The sequence below is a fragment of the Drosophila navojoa genome, chromosome X (genome assembly GCF_054131105.1).
Source record: "Drosophila navojoa isolate 15081-1374.11 chromosome X, UAZ_NAV_1.0, whole genome shotgun sequence".
Lineage (NCBI taxonomy): Eukaryota > Metazoa > Arthropoda > Insecta > Diptera > Drosophilidae > Drosophila > Drosophila navojoa.
The window spans coordinates 24362829-24374543 of NC_142895.1; the positions used below are offsets into that span (position 1 = coordinate 24362829).

At 49.1% G+C, this 11715-nt stretch overlaps 2 protein-coding genes across 3 annotated transcripts in view; both read left to right on the forward strand.

Moving 5' to 3' along the window:
• LOC108657396 (uncharacterized) overlaps positions 1-3887 on the forward strand; it is a 58355-nt gene extending 54468 nt beyond the window's left edge. For both annotated transcript variants that reach the window (XM_089264352.1, XM_089264351.1), the window contains exon 4: positions 601-3887. In XM_089264352.1, coding sequence (XP_089120478.1) covers positions 601-3514 — 2914 coding nt within the window. In that variant the 3' untranslated portion in view covers positions 3515-3887. The remainder of the gene's footprint in view (positions 1-600) is intronic.
• A 913-nt stretch (positions 3888-4800) lies between these two features.
• RSG7 (Regulator of G-protein signaling 7) lies at positions 4801-11454 on the forward strand. The gene is made up of 7 exons (XM_018109985.3): positions 4801-6746; positions 7866-8113; positions 8195-8378; positions 8445-8731; positions 8790-8903; positions 8968-9093; positions 9164-11454. The coding sequence occupies exons 1-7, from the start codon at positions 5883-5885 to the stop codon at positions 9489-9491; spliced, it is 2151 nt and encodes a 716-aa protein (XP_017965474.3). The 5' UTR covers positions 4801-5882; the 3' UTR covers positions 9492-11454.
• Positions 11455-11715: the final 261 nt, after the last annotated feature.

Below are 11715 nucleotides of genomic sequence, written 5' to 3' on the forward strand. Positions count from 1 at the left end.
GTTGGGCTACCTAGGCGAAAACTGAAGTATATTTATAGCCATACCAACTTAGACCGTCTGTACGTCTCCAGTCAGTTTATTCAAAGTAAATCAAGACCTATTCGATCCTGACTTCCAATTATTCAAAGTAAATCAAGACCTATTCGATCCTTACTTACAATTATTAAAAGTAAATCAAGACCTGTTCGATCCTCACTTCCAATTCAAAGCAATACATAAATTCAGTTGTCTATTCAGTTTAGTTTACATAGTTCACATAGATGTAAAGATTCTTACCGAAGAAACGCATCTCAAGAGGTCTAGGGGTGAAATTCATCTCAGTCCTAGCCACAACACTTTTGGAGTATTTGAATTGAAAGGAATAGACATAGATAGCCAACATATAGTTAAGGTCTATTCAACTAGTTTACTGAGGCAATAGTCTTCGATTGGCCAGCTCTTGGCTGTCACGCGCTCATATCTGGCTGAGACTTGGCCTGTCGCTGGTTTTTAGGCGTCTGCCCATTTGGGGCGCCGCCATTGATTAATGCTTCAGGCGGCAGTTGCAACGGTCTTCGATCTGGTTCCATGTCTAACTGCGTGTCTTATCTTCGTTCGCAGGCCGCGCATGATCCAGCGCTTGGTGGCTGGCCACATTCACAATGCGCAGGGCCATTCCACCTATGAGGTGTCTGCGGTGAGTGCCAACAGCAGCAGGAGCATTGCAATAGCAACCACAGCGCCAACAACAACAACAACAACGACGACGACAACGACAACGACAACAACAACAACAACCCCCAGCCCAGTCACGAGAAAATCAACAACAACAGCCTCAACGAAACGACGCAAGGCCAGCAGCACTTATCGTCTGGCTAAGCCGTCGCCATCGCCGTCGACGCCGCCAGAGCGGGAGCACGATGACGACGAGGCGCTGCTCAGCGAACCGGATGACTTCGACAACTGGGACAATGGCATACTGCGCTTGAGCGCCGGCTCCGGCAAGGAGGCGGAGACGGCCAGCGGCAAGGGTCAAGGCAAACAGGGCAAGGAGGACGCGAAGAAGACTCTGGCGGATCAGGTGCGCGACGGGAAGTACGGCTTGATTGAGAAGGAGCTCTTTCGTCGCGTGCCCAAGCGTCCGGGCGTGCTGAGCTACGCACGCAATCCGGAGGTGCCACAGGACAACGAGCGCAACTTTGGCGGACTCAACGAGCAGGACATTTGGCTGGCCGAGGATCACTTGCTGGTGATCAAGGGCGGCGGCCTGAATGAGGCCGAGCTCAATGGCGGCGACAGCGAGCCGTGGCCAGCCATTGATGATTACGATGCGCCGCCGCGACAAATCAAACTGCCGCCGAATCCGGTGGTGCCGCCTCCATTTCCCGTGCAGCTCGAGCCGCATGGGCCACTGCAAATTATCCGAGATAATCAAATCGAGAGCCTCCATACGCCAGCTGTCAATGCAACGCTATCCGCTGTGGGCCAGCACGCGGCCTACGGCCAGGGCCATGGAGCTGCCCACGGCCAGGGGTCGCATTCTGCTGCCCGGCCGGGAGCGTATGCGTCGCCTAAGACAGCTGACCCGGAGCCCAGCTACGTCTACCCGACGCCCTACGCGCCCTGGCTGCTCTATAACAACGAGACGCTGGCCGAGCAACCGCCGTCCCATCCACATCCCAGTCCGACTCCCAACGCGGTGCTAAGGAGTCCGCTGCTCGGGCCCTGGCTCATCAATGGACTCCATTCGAATGGCAGCGTCTCTGCTCCAGGCGCGCTGCACGCCAACATCAGCGACTTTGACGAAGACGATCCCTCGCTCTACTATCCGCCCGCCTACAGCTTTGTCTACCGAAGCAACTACACGAATCCGGTGCCGCCGGGGCCATTGGTGCCCGGCATTGTGCTACCTCCGCCGCCAGATCACTTTACCCTCTTGGAGACGACGACCACTTCGACAACAACGCGGCGTCCGTATAGCAGCACAACGAGCACTACACCTAGCACTACCAGCACCACCACCAGCAGCAGCACCACTAGCACAACCACCACGCGAGCTCCGTCACGCCTGTCGGTCAAGTACAATGCCATCGGATATCTGCCGCCCGCACCACGCCACCAGCAACAGCCTCAACAGCAGCAGCAGCAGCAGCAGCAGCCGCAGCCGCAGCCGCAGCCGCCGAACAAGTACGTGGAGCGCGTGCCGGTGCCGGTAGCGGTGCCCATACCCATTTACCCCATCAACTATCAGCCGACCACACCACGCCCACAGCCACCCGCCCAGCTGGTGTTTGTGCCGAGCACAGAGCGGTCCAATGAGAGGGTGAAAGAGGAACGGGGCAGGGAGCGGGAACGGGAACGGGATAGGGATCGCGAGCAGGCGCCGTTGTCGAAATCGAACCCCATATACTATGAGTACTTCGAGGCCAAGCGCCAGCCATCCTCCCTCAAGTCGAATGTGATCAATGACTTCCTGGCCACGAAGCCGCCCAAGCGACCGCACTACAAATCTCCGCCGAGTCCCGTGAACGATGTGGCCGTGGTTAGCATTACGCCCAAGCCACGCGTCCAACTGCACTCGGAGTACGATGCGACGCTCGGCCAGCTGCTCAGAAGCAACCTCATTGCCGCACCAGCGACGTCCCGCTTCCAGCCGCCCGACTTCGACAGGCAGCCCTTCCTGCCCATGGTCAACTACAGCGTCGACGAGCACGACCAGAACGCCTTCAAGGCCATCGTCTACCAGCCACAGCCGCAACGTCAGCGTCAGCTGCGTGTGGGCAAGCACCAGCAGCTGCAGCTACAGCTGGAGCCGACCACACAGCCGGGCCAGGAGCAGGACTCCTCCTACCTGCCAGACTCGCTCCTGCTGCAGCGGCAGCGTCAGCTGAGAGTCGGCAAGCAGCAGCTACAGCTGCAGCTGCAGTCGCCATCGCCGTCACCCTTGCCCTACGACAGCCAGCAGGGCGTGTACAGCACGCCCCTGCCGCCAGCCTACTTGGACAATCAGCTGCAGCCGCGTCCGGCCAAGTACCAGCTGCGTCCGCCCTCACCGGCTCCACTGCAGTACTGGCAGCGTCCCGCTCCTCCGCCCCCGCCGCCGCCTCCGCCACAGTTCAAGCGTTTGCGCCATGGCAGCGCGAAGCATCCATATCCGCCGTACTTTGTGCCCAGCTATCCGAGCGGCCCCGGACCGGAGCCCCTCTACCGCCTGCTGCCCGTGCCGCAGCACAAGCACTGGCGCCAGAGCAACAAGCACCAGCACCAGCAGCAGCAGCAACAGATTCAAGTCCAGCCACAGCAGCAACAGCCGTACTATCCGGACCGTAACGTCAATATTGGTCACAGCCTGGCCAGCGACATCTTGGTCAACTACAACACCAACAATCAGTTCAATCCGCAGGCGGAGCTGGTGCCCCAGGCGCAGCTGGGCCCGCCTCCGCTCTCCTACCAGGCTCAGAACGGGGGCCAGGCCTCGCTGTGGTCCGACCGGCCCGTGCGACAGGCGCGCGCCCAGCTGCAGGAGCAGGCCTAGGCCCAGGCGGTGGACCCGAAAGCTTGCTGTTCAAATGTGATCTAAAGTGAAACCCGTTGGTGGGGGCCAAGTTGAGCCAGTTCACAGTCGAGGGAACTAGTAGATGAAATAGTCAATGATTCATTCACACACAGTCTCAGTCTCAGTTTGAGTTGCTCCGACTCCGATTTTGGCTCCGATTCCCCAAAACTTTATTCAAATCAACAACAAATCGATAGCATACGTTACATAACCCAGCCCTGGCAGCCAACAACAACTCAGCTTGATGTTGAATATTTTGAATACAGTTGGTCACATCTGTCTCTTATTTAGCTATCCAATAAAATAGGCAAGAAAGTTTGTGTGCTTCACAAGCTATGCGCATGCAGAGTAAGCTATACATATATTTTAATATACCATATAAATCATAACTATATTTCATATATATATATATATACATATATATTTGCGAATGCAAATGTATTCCCTAATTATAAAGAAAAACTTGTGTAAATATATTAAGGATATGACTTGTACGATTTGTGTATGCCAAATAAGCGAGAGAAATGCGTTATTTGGGTGCTACACAGAATTTATTCTTAAGCAACAGGAGCGCACAGAAAATAACCCTGACTACTGTTATTTTTGCAACTATCGTGTTTATAAACTTGCAACACAAACTTAATTTTTTTTTTTTATTTATTTAAATAAGCCGACCATTTTCGAGTGTTTTTCAAATTCTAGAGCAAAACTCCGCACAAATTTGTATAAAAGCCATAATAATAAGTTCACTATAAATTAATTTAATGCACATAAGCAAATAACAGAACTTCCAATTATATATATAAATAGCATATATACATATACACATATATATTTTATATAGATTTTTTTTTTTTTTTTTTTTTGGTTATCTATGACAAAATTATTTACAAATAAGTGTAGCCGAAAATCATATTCATTTAAATAAAGCAATTAAAAATTTAAACTCTAACGTTTTTCATTACGGAGGAAGATTGTGTGACCGGCGCATTGCTTTCCATGAGAGCACGCAGCCCTGGTGCGCGACAACAGCTGGCTGGGGCTGGAGCAATAAGAACAAAGAGAGCGTGAACATCACAAAGAGCGTAAGCGAGCCAAAGAGAGCGCACTCGCGTCATTGTATGTGGGCGTGCTTATGTGGGTGTACGTTCCAGCGTTGCGAATGTATGCGAGCGTGTGGGTGTGTGAGTGCGTATGTGTGTATTGCTGAAGAAGGCGGTGGGAGGTTGGGCAAACAAAAATCGATTGCAACAGCAAATCGACTACAGGAAGCGCCTCATAATAAGGCACGAAGCCGCGACGAGAACGTGAACGACGCACACGAAATAAGCAGAGGCACTTGAATTGACTTTGGCCACCCCGCCCGCCACATACGCCTCCTCTGTGCCTAGCAGCCGTAAAATGATTACAGGCTAACGCCAAAAAAAAAAAAAAGAGGAAGCAGCTAAAGGCAAATCAGCAGAAGAAGAAGCGCAGCAACAGCAGAGCCACTGGTCGAGGCAGTAGAGCAGCAGCAAAAGCAAAAGCAAAAGCAAAAGTAACAGCAACAGCAACAGCAGCAATTGCCAGGGAGCCAAGCGAAAAGGAACAAAATTGAATTTTATTACACATTGAGGCCTGTCCGCCTGAAAATAACTAATTAAAAAAGCTATTGAAAGCGAAAATTGCGCACTTGCTGGGCCGAGGAGAGTTGGAAAAGCGCGTGTGTGTGTGTGTGCGTGCGTGTGTGGGTGCGCATTCGACGTGTACGTGTACCTGTGTCCGTGTGTGTGCTGTGCGTGTATGTGCGAGTGCGTGCGAGTGTGTTGAGCGCTTCTGCTGCGCTTTTTTTATGCAAGCAAAAATTGCGATAGCGAGCAGCAGCGGCATCGGCAACGGCAGCGAAAAGGCTAAAGTGGCGCCTACGCCAGACGGCTGGAGACAAATGCGGCGAGCGTTGCAAAACTATGGAGCTGGATAAATGAAACAGAGCGCAGTTGAGAACAAACTCGAGTGGGAGCTGCAGCAACACTCAGCCTGCTGCTGTCGGTATACATTGTGCGAGGCACACATACCAGCGCGCATAGCTACGAACACGCACAAACACGCACACACACACACACACACACACGCAGTCACTCAGAGACATCCATTCAGTGAACGACTAAATCGCTGACACACACACACACACACACACACACACACACACACGCACGCACGCACACGGACAGCAAGTCGATAACGCACGCCAAAGGATACATAACGGGACAACGAGTCCAAAATAGCAGCAAGTGAAGTCTGGCTGCCGGGCGGCCCCATTTATAAATAGCCTGTGGCAGACGAGCAACCAGCAGCACGCAGGTGTAAAATGGTAACAATGAACTCGGAGGCGGACAAAACACAGAGCAGCACGCAAGCAACCAATGCGCTGGCCATGAGCAGCGCACCGAAGTCACCAGTCCCAGCGCCAGCGCCAGCCCCAACCCCAGCTCCAAATCTAGAACCAACGGTCACTCCTGTACCAGCCATAGCAGTTGAGGCTCCAGCGGCAACCGAGGTAGCCATCCCAGCAGCAGAGCCAACAGAAATTGTTGCAGCAGCAACAGTCGCAGCAGCAGCAGCAGCAACAACAGAGGCCACAACAACAACAACAACAGTTAGCAGTTCAGTGTCAAATGGCAACAACAATGCAACTGCAACAGCAGATGCTGCAGCAGCAACAGTTGCTTCCGCAGCTGCAACAATTGCTGAGCCGGGACAGCAGCTGGTGGACACAGCCAATGCGAACAGCAGTAACAGCAGCGAGGTAATTCCCGTTGCAGTCACCACCACCAACACCACCAGCAACAGCAACAGCGCCAGCAATAGCGCCAGCAGCAGCAGCAGTGCCAGCAGCAACAGCAACAACTGCACGGCAACTGTTGCCGCTGCCACGCCTCCGCCGTCTAGCAAGACGGTGAGCATACGTGATGCAACGCCGCCAAGTGGCAGCGGCACCTCCACCACCAAGTCGAGCGGGCTGCTCAGCGTGGGCAGCAATCATCATCATCATCATCACCACTCCTCATCCTCGCAGTCGCAGTCGCAATCGCAGCCTCAGCCGCAGTCGCAGTCGCAGTCGCAGTCCGCACAATCTCAGCCGCCGGCAGCGCCGTCCGTGCCGCAGCAGCCGCCGCACCATCAGCGCGGCAGCAAAAACGAAGATGCGCCCAACATCCTCGTCTACAAGAAGGTGCGTAGCGAATCGAATAAAGTATAATAATGCAATCTAATCTAGAGGAACCGATACAGACATACATATGTATTTTAGACGCACGAGGCTATGGAAAGATTTCCACTATTTCGCAAAAGGCCAATAGCGCAGATATCTCAGTTCGTAATAACATAAACAGTGCCCAAAATAGAAAACGATTTCGTTTGCTCTTGAAATTTCTTACCGGGAATTCTCTCGCCCTGCCATAGGGTAAACTAGTTTTCTGACAGCTCTGACATTTTGGATATCATATAGTGAATCTACAGATTTTTATATTGTATTATACTTCTTCAGAAAGTACATTTGCATTTATCCTGCAGATAGATAGGTAGGACAGGTATGAGTATGATTATTAAATTCTGTAGAACTTGAACTTGTCGTGCTGTAACTTGATTTAAACAGAAATTTACAAAATATTTAGTCTTTACAACTATAGACCAAACAGAACACTTAACTTTGGGAAAGAAAATACAGAATACAATAGGCCCATACCAAGCATAAACATTTTTATTAGGTCATGACTCGGTCTAAACAGTCTTGAGGTTCATTCATATTATAACCAAAGTTTCTTTTCTCTCACGATATTTCAAGTTCGAGATTGAATTCAAAATCATTTCGAATAATATTTCTTATATGATTATTAGTTTGTAATTAATTCAAAGTCTAGTTCAGATATGATGCATACTAACATGATATATATACAAAGATTTGTGAGTACTCCTTACTTCTATTATTTAAAGACTATAATTTTTTATTTTAATTATAGCTGAATAAAACAACAATATATCCCAATCCTTCTTTATTTATTTATTTATTTTAAAAGTTGTTCACAAACCTAGAGAGACAACATATTAAAGTGTATGATAGAGCCTAAAAGTATAATGCCTATCAATAATACCACCCAGAGGGAATACTTTACTTGCCAGTCCGGCCAGCTATGCTATTGACTCATTCTGTATTAAATGTTAAACATGAATAACATTAGTTGGCAATACAATAATATTCTGTTATCTAACATAAGCTTAACATAGCATACCTTTCTGAATGTCCTATAGAGGATTGTTTTCTAAATCTCGATATATTGTTGAATGTTTGCAGATGGAGGCGATCATTGAGAAGATGCAGGCAGAGTCTGGTGGCGTGGCGGTGCGCACGGTAAAGGCGTTCATGAGCAAGGTGCCGTCGGTGTTTACAGGCGCCGATCTGGTCGCCTGGATACTGAAGAACTTCGACGTCGAGGATGTCACAGAGGCGCTCCACTTCGCCCACTTGCTCAGCTCGCACGGCTACATTTTCCCCATTGACGATCATGCGCTGACCGTGAAGAACGACGGCACGTTCTACAGGTGAGACGGCGGTGCCTACTTTTGGACGCAGCTCGAAAATCAGTTTGGAACCTCAGCTTGAACATGAACTTGTTGCTCTAGATTTCAGACGCCGTATTTCTGGCCCTCGAACTGCTGGGAGCCGGAGAATACGGATTATGCGGTGTATCTGTGCAAGCGCACGATGCAGAACAAGACGCGCCTGGAGCTGGCGGACTACGAGGCCGAGAATCTGGCCAAGCTGCAGAAGATGTTCTCGCGCAAATGGGAATTCATCTTCATGCAGGTGAGTGGACACCATTTGATGTATGCTTGACAGTTAATTAGCATATCTGAATCGACCAACTGCCAGGCCGAGTCGCAGAGCAAAGTGGCCAAGAAGCGGGACAAGCTGGAGCGGAAGGTTCTCGATTCGCAGGAGCGAGCCTTTTGGGATGTGCATCGGCCCATGCCGGGCTGTGTCAATACCACCGAGATAGACATTAAGAAGGCATATCGACGCGGCGGCTCCAGCCACGGCACCGGCTCCGCTGGCGCCTCGGTGGCCAAGAATCCCGTCGAGCAGCTGACCCGCATCATTGCGCTGCGCAAACAGAAGCTCGAACGGCGCACAATCAAAGTGTCCAAAGCGGCCGAAGCGTGAGTAGAACAGTTGCTCGATCACTGGGCTTCCCTATCTCATTTGAGCTTGTTTCAGTTTGGTTGCCTACTACGATCAGTACAATGAGTTCGATTACTTCTTAACCTCTCCGGAGCTACCGAATCCATGGCAAACGGACAGCACCGAGATGTGGGATACCGAGAAAAATAGGTAAGCCAATCGAAGCGCCTGCTCTTCGAATTGAAACCACATTGTGCTCTGTCTCGCCATGCAGCAAAGATGTTCCTGTACGCCGGGTGAAGCGATGGGCCTTCAGCCTGCGGGAGCTGCTTAACGATCCCATTGGACGGGATCAGTTCACAAAGTTTTTGGAAAAGGAATACAGCGGCGAAAATCTCAAGTGAGCTACGCACCCACAGCGGAAATACTGATCCAATTACTTATACCTGCTCTCTTGCAATACTGTTCAGGTTCTGGGAGTCGGTGCAGGAGATGAAGGCGCTGCCACAGTCCGAAATCAAGGAGGCCATACAAAAGATCTGGCAAGAGTTTCTCGCCCCCGATGCGCCGTGCCCGGTGAACGTGGACTCCAAATCCGTGGAGCTGGCCCGCGAAGCGGTCAACTCGCCAAATGGCCCCAATCGCTGGTGCTTCGATGTGGCCGCCTCGCACGTGTATCACCTGATGAAGAGCGATTCGTATTCGCGCTATCTGCGCTCCGAAATGTACAAGGACTACGTCAACTGTTCCCGCAAGAAGGTCAAGTCAATACCCAATCTCTTTGGCGTGAAACGTTGAGACACGCTCCGGCACTCGCCTGTCGCGGGACTTGGCCTCGGCTCCGGCTGAGCCATTGTTTTTTGTGTGTGTGATCAGTCGTTGGATGACTGGTTAGCTGGGTGGCTAGGTGGCTAGGTGGCTAGGTGGCTAGGTGGCTAGGTGGCCGGATGGCGATCAGTGTCAGGATCACATTGTGTGCTTGTTGTAATGTTTCGGAACTGTATGTAGTGCTCATATACTCGGACGCATACTCGAATCAATGTATATTAGACGTTGTTACTTATTACATAATAACCTACCAATTACCACTAGGTCGCGTGTGTTCTTAACGTCTCGTTTTGTTAACCGATCGACACGTTGCCCGTGTCCCGTGCAAGCGGTGCGCAGTCCCTGGCCGCAAGAGCCAGGACGACCCCATTTAGCCATTATCCGCTTCCTCGTTTCGGCCCAATTCGAAAGTCAACTCATTAAATCCTATCGAAAAAGAAACTGCCAAGAGCTTCTCGAAACAGGAATACAGCTGAAGATGAAGTCAGGAGTAAAAAGCAATCGCCGCAAAAGGATGCATAGCATGTTGCAGCCGCACGTTCAACGATGCTTCGCCATTGTCTAACTGTAACCGATAACACCAAAACAACAGAGAACACGAGCGTACGTGGGAATTACACGCACACATACACACACACACACACGCACACGCACACACATACGTTTCAAGTGTAATAATCAGTAGGGTAATTAGCATAACAAAAACAATAAAACTAAAGCAAATGCAAAAGCGAAAGCGAATGCGAAAACGAAAACGAAAAGAATACCAGCTACCACTGAGAGCCGAGTACATTCGCGTACTTCAACTTATACCTACATATACTTAAACTTATACTTATGCTTATACCTAAACTTATACTAATACTTATACTTACTTGTATTAGCATGTTACGAAGCAAACGGCGTTCAATCTAGACGAACAAATTGAATCAATCAATTCGAATCATAGATGAAAACAGGCGATTTCTTCATTTACACTCTTTATTTACACAAATGCATATGTATGTATGCACACACATGTAAATGCCGCTCTCTCTTCTCTCCCACTCTATCTCGCTCGCTCTGTCATTTATAGTTAAACTAACGCACACAAATGCAGCGCATCCTGCAGTGCGTTCTCATTTGTTCCTATGTTGCTCTGTTCCTTTGTTCGCCTGTTCTACACACACACACACACATTTACATATCGCCAAACGCAACAACTAAAGCCATAACTGTTGTTATTGTACCTTTGTTTCATTTGCACGCCTCTGCATATTGCGTGCTGTGCTTTGTGCATATGCTAGTGTATATTGATTTGTGTAAGTGTGCGTGTGGAGGATCATATAGTGTTGGAAAGAGAAGGAGAGCTAGAGAAGAAGTTAAGTTAAAATGCTAATGTAAAAGTTGTTGAGCGTTATGAATGCAACTGAGAGAGCGAGCGAGTGTGAGACAGAAAGAGAGGGAGAGAGACATAGCGCGAGAGTGGATTAGCAATCATCAGAGCTAAGCAGAGACGCACATACACACATACATATGTATATTTGAGTCAATGCTTGACGACAGGGCAATCAATCACTCAATCGTTTTCTTCAGTTTCACACAAATCGATACACACACACACACACACACATAGACATATGGACCTGTATGCACATAAGATGTGAAGTTAGTATATACACATACGGGTGTATGTATGTGTATGTGTATCGAGCAAGTCGTTCACGCACACACACACCCGCACGCACACTGCAATGCTTCTCTGGGCACGCGACATGGAGCAGAGGAATGGAAAATAAAATAGATAAAAAAAAGTGCTGCCTGCTTTTAGGCGGCGATTATTAATTGAAAACTGTAGAATGAAACCCGAAAATCTCTTTGTGTATGTAATTGTATTGTATTTATTGTATGTTTGTAAATGTAAAGCGGTGTCTAATTTAAAAGCAAAACAAAATTGAAATCATATACAAAAGCAGCAGCAGCAGCAAACAAAATAATTATTAATTATAAAATATATTGTATTCAAGTACAATCTCAATGTGCGTCTTCTGTGTGTCGGTAGTCAAATTTAAATCAATTTCAAGCAACTTATACTAAACTAAATACAGAATAAACACAAATACAAAACAAAGTCAAGTAAAAATGGATAAGCGAACTATATAAATGTTTACAATTGCTGAATTGGCTTTTTACGAGTATTATAAATGGATGGAGA

Coding starts and splice junctions, on each gene's coding strand:
- RSG7 (XM_018109985.3), top strand. CDS start 5,883: ATGGTAACAATGAACTCGGAGGCGGACAAAACACAGAGCAGCACGCAA. Junction 6,747..7,865: donor ACATCCTCGTCTACAAGAAG/GTGCGTAGCGAA, acceptor GAATGTTTGCAG/ATGGAGGCGATCATTGAGAA. Junction 8,114..8,194: donor AACGACGGCACGTTCTACAG/GTGAGACGGCGG, acceptor TTGTTGCTCTAG/ATTTCAGACGCCGTATTTCT.